The sequence below is a fragment of the Lithobates pipiens genome, unplaced genomic scaffold (genome assembly GCF_037356315.1).
Source record: "Lithobates pipiens isolate NorthernLeopardFrog02 unplaced genomic scaffold, aLitPip1_a1.2 Scaffold_18, whole genome shotgun sequence".
In the NCBI taxonomy this organism is placed as follows: Eukaryota; Metazoa; Chordata; class Amphibia; order Anura; family Ranidae; genus Lithobates; species Lithobates pipiens.
This window is the reverse complement of record NW_027507758.1, coordinates 501,984,109-502,000,247: the sequence shown is the minus strand read 5'-3', so window position 1 is coordinate 502,000,247 and position 16,139 is coordinate 501,984,109. Positions and strand designations below refer to the sequence as shown.

General features: G+C 43.0%; 1 protein-coding gene across 2 annotated transcripts in view; it reads left to right on the top strand.

The window, feature by feature from the left end:
* LOC143988804 (ephrin type-A receptor 3-like) overlaps nucleotides 1-16,139 on the top strand; it is a 321,049-nt gene that overhangs the window by 165,140 nt on the left and 139,770 nt on the right. For both annotated transcript variants that reach the window (XM_077488668.1, XM_077488667.1), the window contains 3 exons: nucleotides 9,746-10,081; nucleotides 12,806-12,918; nucleotides 15,726-15,888. In XM_077488668.1, the coding sequence (XP_077344794.1) occupies nucleotides 9,746-10,081; nucleotides 12,806-12,918; nucleotides 15,726-15,888 (612 nt within the window). The remainder of the gene's footprint in view (nucleotides 1-9,745; nucleotides 10,082-12,805; nucleotides 12,919-15,725; nucleotides 15,889-16,139) is intronic.

Here is a 16,139-nt window from a genome sequence, read left to right as displayed (position 1 = left end):
TACAAGTAACATGTTTCCTATTTTATATAATCTCCACTTTTGCATAATTTTAGGCTAGGCTCACATTACTGCGTGCCCAGAATATAGTGTTCCCAACATGCCAACTGAACATGCTAATCTTTAGCAGATGCACAGGGGTGCAATTGATTCTTAATGGCACCCCCACGGATCAGCAAACTGCGTGCATTTATGTATATGCCAAACGGCATGGTACTGCAACACTATGCATTGTGGTGCGGCATGATAGTGAGAAATTGATCTTCTTTCCCTGTGTTCTGCTGGTAGGGAAGCCCAGATGCATAGATGTGGAGTGTTAAGAAATGAAAATAACATTTATAGCCCAGATTAACTTTCGGGTTAACATCTGCCAAGTACATTCCAGGTGCATCAAAACAAAAGTTGATCAATGTCCTACAGTTTGTTTTCTTTTTAAAGCAGCTACAGCCTGAGTAGAAAAGCCTTTCCTCTGCCAGCATACTGCAGAGGGGTACATTTGTTGTCTGTGGTGAAACAGTGATCTCTCTGCAGAGGTCCAGTACCTCCCTGCTGAGTCAAACCTATAGCTCTGCAATCAGAAAAAGATTGTGCTTTCTGCTCACGGTGGAGCTCTAGCTCTGATTCTCTGCAGAAAGATTACCGCTTACCCACATAGAGAAAGGTAACACTGTAAAGAATACAGGCCTTTTCACTCAGACTGCGCCAGATCTCAATCCAATGTTGTGCGCAAGAGCCTCATCTCTCCTGGGTTTCTCCCCACTCATTGGTTGAAAGAGCAGTGGTATCCATTGACTCCTGCTACTGTCAATCACAGCCATTGAGGAGGCTCAGAAAGGAGCCTGCTCTGGTGCCCCCATAGCAAGCTTCTTTCTGTGGGGTCACTAAACAGGTGGGATTGGCCTGGAGTTCTGGCATTGGACCCAAGAAGAGGAGGATCAGGGCTGCTCTGTTCAAAACCACTGCACAGAGCAGGTAAGTATAACATGCTTGTTTAAAAAAACAAAACAAAAACGAACAGAAGATATTTATTAAACAAGATATCATAGCAGCATTTTCCAATGCATGAAAACAGTCTGATGCCTCTTTTCCTTACACTGAGCATTATTCTGAACAAGTTACTTAACTGTCAAATATGTAATTTTATGCATTTTGGATGTTGGAACTTTTAGATGCATGACAGTGAATGCTATTTCTTTCACCCCCTGCAGGTCTAACTTGTCTGGCAACCTCCCTGAGGGGGGTGATCCAGAGTTAAGGCCCGTGTTTTCTTTTATTTTTTTTATTTATTTTTTTACTACTTTACCCAACAACAACAAACTAGTCTTACAAAAGCTTTGTAAAAAAAAAAAGGATCATCCAAAGCCTCAAAATCCCCATTGTTAGACCCCAATGTCATTTTGACAGGCTACGTTCCAGCACTTACTCATAGTATTGAAGCCTGTCCACTTATTCCTCAGCTCTGCTCTGCACAATGTTTTTTTACACAGCAGCCCCGATCCTCCCCTTCTCAGGTCCCCAGCCAGCACTCTGTGCCCATCCTCCCTGCCAAATGCCCCCATAGCAAGCCGCTTGCTATGGCAGCCCTGCTCTTTCTGTCTATAAGACACAGTGCGGCACAACCTCACCACCCGCTCCCTCCTCACTGGCTATGATTGAGAGAAGTGGAAGCCAATGGCTCCTGCTGTTGCCTCTCAGCCACTGAGAAGGGAGAGACCCGGGAAAGCTGCTGCTCTCATGCACATCACTGGATAGAGATCAGGCTTAGGAAAGTATTAGGGGGGCTGCACACTGAAGTTTTTTTACCTTCATGCAGAGAACAACTTTAAATACTTTCTTCAGCTAACTTAACCCCCCTGACGGTCTTCCCGAGTCTGGCTCAGGGTGGAATTTTTGTACCAAAAGCGGTAACCCCGAGCCAGACTCGGGACTGCATCCCTGGATCCAGGAGGACGCTTACTTACCTTCTCCCTCGGATCCAGCATTGTCTCCCCGCTGTACGAGCGAGCCATGTCTCGCTTGATCTATCACGGAGCCGGTCTCCGTTCCCTACGAGCGTTGCGACGTATGGGGATGGAGATCGGCACCAAATTCAAAAAGTGAAACACACAGTATACATAAAGTATAATGTAATATTACAGATTACATTGCTGTATGTAATTATTTCAAATCTCCTTTGTCCCTAGTGGTCTGCCCAGTGTCCTGCATGCAGTTTTATATTATAAAAACTGTTCTTTATGCCTGGAAACTGGAGATTGTCCATAGCAACCAAAACTGTCCCTTTACATCAAAAATGATTTTAGACCAGCTAGAAAACAATGATAATAAATTAGAATCACTCGCAGAATTGAGGGATAGCGATTTGTGGGGAGATCCATCATCAAATATTGAAAAGTAATGACAGTGACAATTCTGCAACTGAGCAAATTGCTGTGTTTTTGATTTGATTACATTATTGAATAATTTTTATTATTGTTATATTATTATTTGGTACAATTATTTATAGTTATTTATTATATTATAATTTATGATTTCATTTTTCAAACTTTATTATACCCGGGATGTCTGCTAGACTCTGGTTTGGACAGATTTAAGAGAGTTATTCCTAAGAATTACAGGACTACAATATAAAACGCCAAATTTTCATGCAAAATAATGGTACCGCTTTTAGCACCTAAAATCCGAAATAATCGTACCGCCAGGGAGGTTAATCTCTCTCTTAGAGAGTATGCAGCCTCTATATTTTACTATGTTCCAGTTTAAGCTAGTGCCGTGACCACTGCCAAAGAACAAACACACAATCTTCTGCACTCAAGTATGGTACCAGTATTGTGTTTGAACACTCTCTGTTCTAGGTATCTTGAGACTACCAACAAAACTTTAGGTATCAAGTATTTACTGAGCCTTGCTGCCCTTCTCAAATAGGGGTGATCCATAGGCACTACATGCAGAAAGACAGAAAGAGGGTGCATCAGTCTACTGCATTAACTATGCTACTATTTATTTTAAAGAAACACATTAGGTGTGTAGCACCCTCTAGGTAGGTAGGTGCTAGAGAGAGGTTTGGTAGGTTAGGTAAATTTAGGCAGGCCTGGCTGTCAATCAGGCCTGTTTGTTTATTTTTTTATTGTGGGCTGGGAGTGGCTCAGAGTAGCAGCTGGTGACTCACAGGCAGCATCACTGGGACCTCCCTCTTCCTTCTGGAGGGTTCTGGAAGGAGAGTAGGAGAGAAGAGGTGGAGCTGCCTGGGGTACTCTAAGGAGTCCTGACCAATTCCCAACTTGGATTGGCAGGGGGGTAGGCCTCCTTAAGTACTTAGGGTCAGCCCATCTGGGGGAGGAGTTGGAGTTGTTCAGACCTTGGAGATGGAATGCTAGGCTGTCAGGGCCTTTGAGGCAGCTCCCCAGTTTTGGGAGGGTGACCTTGGGCTTGGGGCTTGGGTGTGGAGAGAGCCCTTCAAGAAAGCGTGAAGGTTCTGGACAGGAGTCACAGGAGGAGGAAGAGAGGACAGCAGGAGAGAGCATTGCCGGGCAAGTCTCCAGGGAGAGGAAAAACTGGTCGCAGCCAGTAGAGGGCTTGTAAGTGACATGCACAGTCAGGAGGGCTGGGGAGGAACGCCTGAGAGGACTGAGAGCATGCAGTCTGGGTTTAGTGCAGAGCCAGCAGTATGAACTGTGGTATCATGGGCAGTGTAGAGGGTCAGCTGCAGCCAGGAGGGCTGGCAAGGCCTGGAGATGGGTTACTGGACTTAGTAATCAAAGTTAGGGCAACTAGCACCAAGAACTTTTTGTTGCTGCACTAAAGGGGTATTCTGTCCCTGCCTGCAAAAGGCAGTTTCTAAGGCCTGGCTGAGCCAGTGTCAGGCCTAACCATGTGGTGCTAGCTGTGCCTGGAAGCTCAAGTAAGAGTTGTGCTGGAGGAGCTGAGGAGTAGTAGTCTGCAGTAAAAGTGGTGCTCAAGGAAGAGAGACCTGTATATGCCAGTGTATATAAGTCACCACAATTATTTGTTCTAAATTCCCTGGCTAGCCCATACTTCCTATACCCTATCCAAGTTTAATCCCCTCAATAAAACATAAAAACAAGCACATGGACTGTTTTCTGTCTTGGATTATCTGTGAAGTGGACGCCGGGCTGGGCAGGGTGACAGGTGGGCCACATCACTTAGCAGGCCCTATGGGGGTACCACTACATTCGGGGCCTCATTCCAGGACCGCCTGTTTAGGGGTAGCCTGCCAGCCATTGCCCCTAACAACGGAAGTTGAGCGAGCAGGGGAACTGTGCTTTGTTCCATCACCATTGAGAAATTGAACCCAGGGGAAAGACTTGTGCACTCTGCCTGCTATTCAGTACTACAATAACGAGTGCCATTGCCCATAGCAACCAGCAGGAGCCGCTGTCAATTATTGCTACCTGCTTACCAGTTGCCCCAACTGGTGCTGGGGTGGACACTTGTGCCAGTCCTGCAACACAGGAACTGTTTATCATGCACTGTCACCCATGGAAACCACAACGGATAACTGCACCCATGGATTACAAATGCGTCCAGCGTTCTGCTATTACTGGACACCTACCCTTGGATTACAAATATGTCCAGCATTCTGCTGATACTGGACATTATGAACTTATGCTTCAAACTCCTGCTTTAAACAGTAAAGTGTGCATGTTGCCCGGGGTGATCGTGGGTCAGCCTGCGGGTGTCTGCGGGTGGGACTGTGCTACAAATGTTCCCTTCAGTAGAGCTATTGGTTACAAACTTTATTGTTGCTACCGGCAACCACTGGAAAAGTCAACGGTCATTAATTCCCAGTTGTTCTGGCAGAGTCAAGCGACATGCCTGGACAAGTTCTGCTAGTATCTGCATGCCTGAAAACTTCAGTTCATTTAACAAGGGGTTACAGCAGCACATCAGGGGAGGGGTATACCTATCAGTTTCACAGATGCCAGCTTGTGTGGAAGTGAGGGGGTGGTGTCACACCCTAGTGGAGACCCAGCATTCTCTGCTAGCAGACACCACGAGACAGAGGAGCAAGATGGCTGTGGTTGGACGTGTATACCCTGTGCTGACCTGGTTGCCTGATCTGTGGGTGCGGACACCGATGGACACTGGTGTCTGATTGGAGCATCGCGTAGGATTCGCCCTAGGGATGGTGGAGGGGGCAGAGCGACTGTGCCTGCTTTGCCCAGAATGCCGGATACCGACCACAGTGATCAGTATGAATCCGGTGTGGCCATTGCGGCGAACCGCTTACCCAGCTTGCATCCAGCCAGCAGAAGCCACAGTACTACAACATGGACCTGCACTCAAGACTGTGTTGTGTGCAGCCGTGGACATCTGGGAAGGCTGGAGAGGGCCTGGAGTTACCCCTGAAAGGCGGAGCGGAGTCGGAGCCTGGTGACTCCCTTGCAAAAATCTGTGAAATGAGAGAAGAGGAGTCTTCCATGGCCTAAAATACCAGCTGCCCCAGTGCCCATTGCTAATCCTTTCTGAAAGGAGCCAGTGCTGGAAGGGGATGCGCCTTCAGGTAAGCCAGAGGGGGAGTGCAAGGGCAGGGCCATAGATTGGGGGTTCCCTATATTGCAAGCAGAGTTTGGGTCTCTGGAGAGGCTGGTAGAGTGGTCATGCCATAGCAGCAGCTTGGAGGAGGAATGGGAAACAGGAGGTTTCCAGGTCCTGGCAGTCCAGTCCGAGGGTGGAGATGTGTCAGAGCCAGTTTTGGGAATTGAAGACACTGCAGGAGCCCTTGTCAACAGCAGACAGCTCTTTTTGAACAGACCTTCCACCAGCCAGATCAGAGCACCTGCATACAGGCAGTGGTTTGTGAGGTCCCAGGATGCTTGTGTCCTCCCTGGAAAAGAAAAGCCAAAAGAACTGCCCAGGTTTTCCAGATTCCAAGGGCAGGTGCACAGAAAGTTTGCTTTGGAGTGGGGTCTGGGCTACCCTTATATCCTCCGGAGAGGGAAGAGCAATTAATCAAGACTCGGTGCTTATCGTGAAGGCAAGACAGCCTACTTAGAGCCATTCAGTCTCAATCAGGGAGGAAAGGGGAGGTAGGAAGAGACTGCCTGACCTACATTTCTACACGTGAGAGACCTTTTTTAAATAGCCTGTCAGTCCAGGGAGGGGGCCCTCCCATCAGGAACTCCGAAGAGAACTGTCCACTACCAATGCTTTATGTTTTTTTTCTTCCCCACTTGCTTCTGTCACCAGGATATAACCCCCTCCTGACAAAACAAGAGAGAAAAATGTATGCTGCAGTAATGCAGTTTGTGGTATTAATTAATTAATTTCTGTCATATATATAATCCCCTACTGGCAGAATATTGTACAAAGTGTGTAGATAGGATTTAGTTTAGGATGCTGTTGTTTGCTTACTTTAGGATCTACTGGGATGGGACAGCTGTCCATCCCCCTCCGGCCAGAGACAACGTTCCTGCGAGCACAGTATCTCTCTTGAGGGAGAGATGCTCTGGCTCAGAAATTGTATTATACTATGTGACTTTTAGCTAAAGGGACCTGTAGATAGAAATGTGTTAATATTTACATGATGTAAATACCTGACAGATATTTTGATATAAATATTTTAGTAAGTATTTATTTGTAAAGATTACTTTATCTTATGGGATGCCCTTGCTCCTGGGCCAAGGAGCAATTTTTTAATTTTCCCAGCCAAAGGACTGGCTGGATTTTGGTGGGGGGTGAATGTAGCACCCTCTAGGTAGATCCATAGGCATTACATGCATAAAGACAGAAAGAGGGTGCATCAGTCTACTGCATTAACTATGCTACTATTTATTTTAAAGAAACACATTAGGTGTGTAGCACCCCCTAGGTAGGTAGGTGCTAGAGAGAGAAGTTTGGTAGGTTAGGTAAATTTAGGCAGGCCTGGCTGGCAATCAGGCCTGTTTGTTTATTTTTTATTGTGGCCTGGGAGTGGCTCAGAGTAGCAGCTGGTGACTCACAGGCAGCATCACTAGGACCTCCCTCTTCCTTCTGGATGGTTCTGGAAGGAGAGGAGGAGAGGAGAGGTGGAGCTGCCTGGGGTACTCTAAGGAACCCTGACCAATCCCCAACTTGGATTGGCAGTGGACAGCCTCCTTAAGTACCCAGGGTCTGCCCATCTGGGGAGAAGTTGAAGTTGTTCAGAGCTTGGAGATGGAATGCTAGGCTGTCGCAGCCTTTGAGGGAGCTCCTCAGTCTGGGGGGGGTGACCTTGGGCCTGCAGCTTGGGTGCAGACAGAGCCCTTAAAGAAAGCATGAAGGTACTGGACAGGAGTCACAGGAGGAGCAAGAGAGGGCAGCAGGAGAGTGCATTGTCAGGCAAGTCTCCAGGGTGAGGAACAACTGGTCACAGGTAGGATAGGGCTGGAGAGTGATATGCACAGTCAGGAGGAATAGAAAAGCATGCATGAGAAGACTGGAACCATGCAGCCTGGGATGGGTGCAGAGCCAGCAGTATGGACTGTGGTATCATGGGCAGTGGAGAGGGGCAGCTGCAGCCAAGAGGGCTGGCAGGGCCTGAAGATGGGTTACTGGGCTTAGTAACCAAAGTTAGGGTAGCTAGCACCAAGAACTTTTTGTTGCTACACTAAAGGGGCCCACGGTCTCTGCCTGCAAAAGGCAGTTGCTAAGGCCTAACCATGCGATGCTAGCTGTGCCTGGAAGCTCAATTAAGAGTTGTGCTGGAGCAGCTGAGGAGTAATACTCTGCAGTAAGAGTTGTGCTGGAGGAAGTGAGACCTGTATATACCAGAGTGTATATAATTATTTATTTATTTATTTGTTTATTATTAATTATTTGTTCTGAATTCCCTGGCCATCCAATAGTTCCTATACCCTATCCAAGTTTAATTCCCTCAATAAAACATAAAAACAAGCACATGGACTGTTTTCTGTCTTGGAGTATCTGAGAGGTGAACGCCTAGCTGGGCAGGGTGACAGATGGGCCACATCACTTAGCAGCCCCTATGGGGGTACCACTACAGGTGATTATACTCACAAACAGACATAAGAAAGGCTCATCACAAATATTTAAAAAAAGAACAACCAGAACCACTGTGCATCCCTCTTGATTGACTGGGAAGAGGCCACAAGGGCCTGCAAATGTTGATGCGTTCCAAGGGTGCCCCCTCTTCTTCAGAGAAGAATGTCTGCTGCACACTACATGTTTTATACACTATCTATGTGTTAAGGTTATGACCTCTAGCCACTCTAACTGATGAAGGACCAGGTAAATAATACCAATCAGACATTGGCTCATAAGGCTAACTATCATCTACCAATCAGAGAAGCGGGTGAATCCACCATAACCATTTAGCACATATCCATACACCATCAAGAATTTACAACTATGCCCTGAACAATACTAATCATCATAGTTATAAAAATATAATAGGCTCCTTTTTTCATGACCAGCAGTTGTGGCATCAATGGGATACTTCAGTAACTGTCTGCCCTTATGGGAGGTACAGAAAGAAGACTGTACTGACAGTCTTCAGGAGCTCAACATTGCACCCAAGATCTTCTGAAGATCTGCTCCTAAGAAAAGATATAATAAATGCTAATTTTTTTACCTGCAAAAAAATGTGTATTTACTATTTGTTTTTTTAAGCAAACTTATCCTTTAAGCTAAAAAAAATACTGCCAAATACTACTTTAGCGTTACTTATTTTTTTTAGAAATTCGGATAAAATAAGCAAAAACTTACTAGATTTTGTAACATTTTAATGTTACTTTGTCTGGAAAATTTGCAGTTAGCTATTTAAAAAGAACATGCTTTAGTGGAAATTTGCAGACATATTCTGTATGCTGTAAATTGGTCTAGAATATATAAGCCAGTACTGCTTCTATCCACAAGCTTTGTTTATTGTTTTGCAGCTTGTAAGAGCCCACTACATTGCTTGCTTGATCAGTATTTTGTCAGTAGGGCAGGCAAGGGAAATGGGTTCTATGACTGTTTTTCCTTAAGAACTAGCCTATCGCAGACTATAACTCCTCTAACCTTATCTCTGTGTAACTTCCCACACCACTGACAATAAATGATCACTCTTGCTGACTATCCCCAGTCTAGCACTCAGATAGTATTATATATATATATATATATATATATATATATATTAAAATATATAAAGGGTATTCGTATTTTGTACGTCAGGCTTGCAGGTTTCCATAAAAGCATTTACTCATTAAGAGGTAGCTTTATTTTTGTACATGAATAATTTGAGAATTTTCCTCCTGACCTCTCCCCACCTTTCTGATATGTTTTTTGTTGACAAGCATATTCTAGTGTGAACTTTTTTTTCTTTTTGTGTTTCTGAGAAGAAACCTTTTGGCAAGTACTCTGATTACACTCCTTATGCCAGTCCCTGGCTTGCATCCAGTGTGATTGCTCAAGGGAGTGTCTTTTGTCAGAAACCTGATAGACTCACTTGCTCTAAAGCGTCTGATAACGGAACCCTTAGATCACTTTTGTGACAGGAAGATGAATTACATGAGATGCTCTGAAAACTGGGATGAATGGGACAGAGGTTGAGCTTCCCAGCAGTGGCTGTCATAAAATCTGTGTTTCTATCAAGAGATGATTAATAGTGTCCCTCTAAAAGCCTTGTTATGATAAATAGTGCCTGTCTACAAAAGGTTATCTACTACGGTGTAACTGACAATGCCATGAACAGGTATGCTTGCTTCTGATTTGCTCTTCCTAATTAAATGTCACTCCTTCTTTTATGTCTCTCCTGTATCCTTTTGTTAAGGTCCACCATCTGCCCCAGATAATCCAATTTCTACTGTCAATGAAACATCCGTCATTATGGAGTGGAGCCCCCCTGAAGACTCAGGGGGCCGAATGGACATCACATATAACGTACACTGCAGAAGGTGCCTATTAGAAGGACAAAAATGTAGCCCATGTGGAAGTGGTATCCATTATATTCCTAGACAGTTTGGACTGCCTCATGCCCGTGTCCTCATCACTGATCTCCTTCCGTACACCAACTACACATTTGATATTGAGGCTTTGAATGGCGTTTCTGAGATGAGCTCTGGACCTAAACAATTTATCTCTGTCAATATCACTACAAGCCAAGTAGGTAAGACCTCCGATTATGTTGCTTCTACACTGATGACATATCTTGGTGGACATACAAAATTGGTAGTATTTTTAAAGGACTTTCTGGGGGTTATCCTGGTCATTGTTTCACACAATGGCCACTCTTTTCACTCTCCTCTCCACAATCCCTTCCCTACTTTATTTATTTATTTATTTTGTGTGTGTCACGTCTTTGTTTTGTCACTTTGCATGTTTGCTGTGATGAGTAGGGTCACAGGTCCCAGGGCCTGTCCTGAAAGTCTGGGGAGGGGGTGGACATGGCCTTCTGGCTTAGTTTGCCCTCTCTCTTAGGGTTGGGGTCTCCCTTCGGGGGAACCTCACCTAGTATTTGGGTGGGTCTGTTTCGGCAGCCCTTCCAAAGAACAGGGTCTGCCTGGTTTCGGCCAGAAAGACCAAGTTTTAAGTGTCCTTGTCCCTGTCTGGAGCATAACGCCCCGGGGAATTCAGGGCAAGGCCCTCGGATTTTAGAGGGCTTGTGTACCTGTCTGCACTTTTTTGTGTCACTCTTTATGTGTGTGCACATTTTTTATGCACCAGGTGAAGTTTTTGAGTGTGTTTTACACGCCACAGGCTTTCAAAAAAACTGGGGGTTATTTACTAAAGGAAAATCCACTTTGCACTGCAAGGGCACTTGGAAGTAAAGTCGCTAAAGATCTGAGGGTGACATGCCAGCAAAATAAAAAACAGCATTTTAGCTTGCACATGATTGGATGATAAAATCAGAAGAGCTTCCACTCATTTCAGATCTACCCCTTAGATTCAGAGCGACTGCACTTCCAAGTGCACTTTCAGTGCATTTTCAAGTGCACTTGCAGTGCAAAGTGGATTTGCCTTTGGTAAATACTTTGTCCTGAAAAATACATTAATTTGTCTATATCCAAACTAAAACCCAAGTGGTTTGAGGGTGGTGAAAGTAACGCCACAATTTGCTGTGGGATGCTCAAGAAATTACAGAACTGGTTGAAGACCTTTTTTGCTTGATTATACAAAATACAGACTTTGTCAAAATTAGTCTGGCAAATGTATAGTATGGGATGCATTTCAAAATATGTAAACAGGACAAAAGTAATTGCAAAATGTAATTTTACGCAAACATTATTACCAAAAAAGATGGGGAAATGGTCTAAAAAGTTTAGTACAAACCCAGATCTCCTTGATCAAAGCACTCTCAGAGTGATGGAAGAGTCTGCCCAAAACTAATCTCTACATTGCAAAGATCTTTGTACTAAATCTTCTGGGCTATAAAAGAGGGGTCCTACTCTCCTTGTTGAATTTTGAATTTATTACAGACACAGAGGATTATTTACTAAATCTGGTGCAGCTCTGTATAGAAACCAATCAGCTTCCAGGTTTTATTGTCAAAGCTGAATTGAACAAGCTGAAGTTAAAAGCCGATTGGCTACCATGCACAGCTGCACCAGATTCTGAGTACAACAGTTTTAGTAAATCTCCCCCACAGTGCTGTTTTGCAGCACAAGGACTGAGATTCTAATGTGAACAGTTTAAAAGCTAGGACCTATGGGGATTATTTACTAAAACTGGAGCGTGCAAATTCTGGAGCAGTTGTGAATGGTAGTCAATCAGCTTCTAATTTCAGCTTGTTTAATTAAGCTTCAACTGAAAAACAGATGCACTAGATTTTGCACTCCAGTCACAGAAATATAAGAATGCAACCAGAGATTCAGCTCTACATATAACCAAAACTAGCACTGTATGGAGTATATTGGTTTATCAACTCTTTAAATTGAGCATATTGGATATGTAAAACTTGCCCAGAAACCCTCTGTATCTGTGTCACATTGCTTCAATTTTGGTTCAATAAGATCTCCATTAATGCTCTCTGAGGTTCTCTCATTGGGTAGAGATGTAGCAGCTGCACTGAGATTAGTCCACAAGCCAGGAAAGCTAAACCTCTTGTAATGAAGCAAAAATAAATATTAAAGGTAATTAGTAAAACTTTGTGGCACCATATTTAAGATTGGACTTTTAATTTTACCTATTCAAAATTGTCGATAGGTTGGCTTTTAAATCTTTTAAAATGTTATGTCATTATATTAAAAAAGTGCTGGTCAGTATGGATAGGAATTATAAGACCAATATAGGAAAGATAGAGATAATTTTGTTATGTAGGGTTTCATACCCCCCAACATTTTGAGATGGGAATGAGGGACACCTACTTACAAATGTATGTTGGCATAGGACATGCCCCCTGCCACATCCCCTTAAAGGAGAATTGACCAAAAAAAAGGTTAATTACATTCACGAGGACTTTTTTTTACTACTATTATTCCTTTACATTGGCTTCTAAAATGTACAAATGCAGCAATTTAGAATTTGGATGAAAGGTTTAGTACTGGGAAACACTTTTTGAAAGATAAAAAGTGAATTTTATATACAACTATATGGATCAGACCAAAATGAGGGACAAATGAGGGGGGAGAGGGACATTGCTCCAAATCATGGACAGTTCCTCCAAATCAGGGACAGTTGGAGGCTATGTGGTTAATTAGGTGTAATGCTTCAAATCATGGTGCTATCTCTTAAAGCAACTCTGTACTGTACCCCATCCAGGTCAATAAGTTTATTTAGAGCAGGGTTGGTAAGGAGCATTAACTTATATATATTTGCTTATTTTAAATGTGATCTACTGCATTGTAAGAGGCAATAGCCTTTACCAACATAATTTTTCAACTTCTTCACACAGTCAATGTCATCCTAAAAGAAAGAAAAAGTAAAGATAGCATCACATTGGCTTTCCAAGGGCCAGAAAAAACTAATGATGCAGTGGTGGAATATGAAGTAATATATTATGAAAAGGTCAGTACTGAAAAAATCCACACATCATTTTTATTTGGCATATTATGAGATGTATATATTCAGAATGCTAACCTTTATATAGTAAAGGGCACATCTCTCAACCAAACAGCATTTAAAGTTTGTTTTTCTTTCTGCATTAGCTACTTGGTGGTCTTTCATTGAATGTAATGGGAAACAATGTACTAGGTTTTAGGTAATGTTTGGTTAGTGTTTGGTAGTGCCTTCTGAGGACTTGTGCAGACAGGCTTTGCTAATTTTTGCATGCATTTAAGGCTTAAGCTTTTTTTTATTATTTCTAGCCAATGGAAGGCTTGTTACTAGTGGTTTTCTTTCACTTTTTCACACATTTATGTGTTTTTTGGGTGCTCCCATCGAAGTTTATTGGGGCCAAAAATGCTTGAAGCTTGAAATTTGTATATCAAAAGAAGCTCATGTACTTTCTAGAGCTAGAAGGTTCAATTAACACTACACTCAGCTCTGGGTTTTTCATTGTTGAGCGTTGTGGAGCTTCAAGCTACAAAAAGCTCAGGTGTGAATGGGGCCTTAAGCCTAGTACACACTAATAGTTTAGTGCTCTCAGGTAGTGCTCTCAGGCATTGGCTGAGAGTGCTGACCAGGAGCCAGTTGGCTGTTGGTTTTCCAGCATGCCCGTCTGACAGAAGTGGACAAAACTGCTGGCTTCTGTTGGACCAGCTGACATACACACAGGCGGAATGTCAACGATTTTTATTGAGCCAGCCAATGTCATTTGGCCCATGTGTACTAGGCATTAGGGGTATACATAGCTTCAGAAAAAAAGCCAAAAGAAGGGGGTGATATCAGAAGGGGTGGTCTGCAGAATGGTGACCAATATCCTTCTGCAATGGTATCTCTTTTAGAGTTGTCAATTGTGTAAATTATATTTAATTACTAATTTAAGATTAGTAACCCATACATGAATGTTATAAACAATGGTCACTAATAAATTAGCTGCTACTGGCTATAATGTTAACCTGCAATCTCTATAGTGGGTTTATATTATTCACTTACACATTCTAATTAACTGATACACAAACAATTTTAGGAATCATTACCCCGGACAACTGCCTCTGTGACCCACTGCTTTTCATAGATGTATACAGAGAACTTACAGGTGAACATAAAAGTTTACCAAGCAATATACTGTACCTAAATTTTCTGTAGACTTATTTCCGCTTTAGCTTCTAAGTTACGTAGGATGACGACCAGAACAATGGGGAAACAATATATAGGGAATGGAGATATATACAGCATCTTCCAAAAGTGAGTACCCCCCTCACATTTTTATAAATATTTTATTACAGGTATATCTTTTCATGTGACAACACTGAAGAAATGATACTTTTCTACAATGTAAAGTAGAGAGTGTACAGCTTGTACATTTTCTGTCCCCTCAAAATAACTCACCACACAGCCATTAATTTCTAAACCGCTGGCAACAAAAGTGAGTACACTCCTAAGTGAAAATGTCCAAATTGGGCCCAAAGTGTCAATATTTCACCAGAGCTTCACAGGTTGTCACTAGAGTCCTCTTCCACTCCTCCATGACAACATCACAGAGCTGGTGGATGTTAAAGACCTTGCGCTCACCCCTTTCCATTTGAGGATGCCCTTCAGAAGCCCAATAGGTTTTATGTCTGAAGACATGCTTGACCAGTCCATCACCTTTACCCTCAGCTTCTTTAGCAAGACAGTGGTCGTCTTGGTGGTGTGTTTGGGGTCGTTATCATGTTGGAATACTGCCCTGCGGCCTCGTCTCCAAAGGGAGGGGGATCATGCTCTGCTTCAGTATGTCACAGTAAATGTTGGCATTCATGGTTCCCTCAATGAACTGTAGCTCCCCAGTGCTGGCAGCACTCATGGTCTCATCAGACAACAGTACATGGTTCCAGTAATCCATGTCCTTAGTTGCTTGTCTTCAGCAAACTGTTTGCAGTCTTTCTTGCGCATCATCTTTAGAAGAGGCTTCCTTTTGGGATGACAGACATGCAGACCAATCTGATGCAGTGTGCAGCGTAAGGTCTGAGCACTGACAGGCTGACCCCCCCACCCCTTCGACCTCTGCAGCAATGCTGGCAGCACTCATACGTCTATTTCCCAAAGACAACCTCTGGATATGATGCTGAGCACGTGCACTCAACTTCTTTAGTCAACCATGGTGTGGCCTGTTCTGAGTGAAACCTGTCCTGTTAAACCACTGTATGGTCCTGGCCATCGTGCTGCAGCTCAGTTTCAGGGTCTTGGAAATCTTCTTATAGCCTAGGCCATCTTTATTTATAGCAACATTTTTTTTTCAAATCCTCAGAGAGGTTCTTTGGCATGGGGTGCCATGTTGAACTTCCAGTGGCCAGTATGAGAGAGTGAGAGCGATAACACCAAATTTAACACACCTGCTCCCCATTCACATCTGACATCTTGTAACACCAACGAGTCAAATGACACCGGGGAGATAAAATGGCTAATTTGGCCCAATTTGAACATTTTCACTTAGGGGTGTACTCACTTTTGTTGCCAGCGGACATTAATGGCTGTGTGTTGAGTTATTTTGAGGGGACAGCAAATTTAGACTGTTATACAAGCTGTACACTCACTACTTTGCATTGTAGCAAAGTGTTATTTATTCAGTGTTGTCACATGAAAATACATTATAAAATATTTACAAAAATGGGAGGGGTGTGCTCACTTTTGTGAGATATTGTGTGTGCTGTTCTCATTGAAAATTTTACCCATGTAACGTGAAAAGGTTCATCATTTAAATTCAAGAGGTTGTTTGTATTTTCTTTCCCCAGAATCACAAAGATCAAAATTACACAATCCTGAAAACACGATCTACGTTCATGACTGTAGATGGTTTAAAACCTGGAACCACCTACATTTTTCGAGTTCGTGCTCACACGGTTGGGGGTCAAGGAATATATGGTGGTGAAATAGAGCTGGAGACCAGCACTGAAGGCAAGTCATCTCACTCTAAATTTGGTTTCTTTTTATGTTAAATAGCAAAAGTTCTGCCATAAATCATATGCCAGCAACTCGTGGTTCTGCTTGCTATAGACAACAGCAGTGTTATTAGCTTCCTCTGATTTTATATATATATATATATATATATATATATATATATATATATATATATATATATATATATATATATCTGTGCAATATCATTGTATAGAGCAGGTAGGTATATGTTATTTTTTATTTTATTT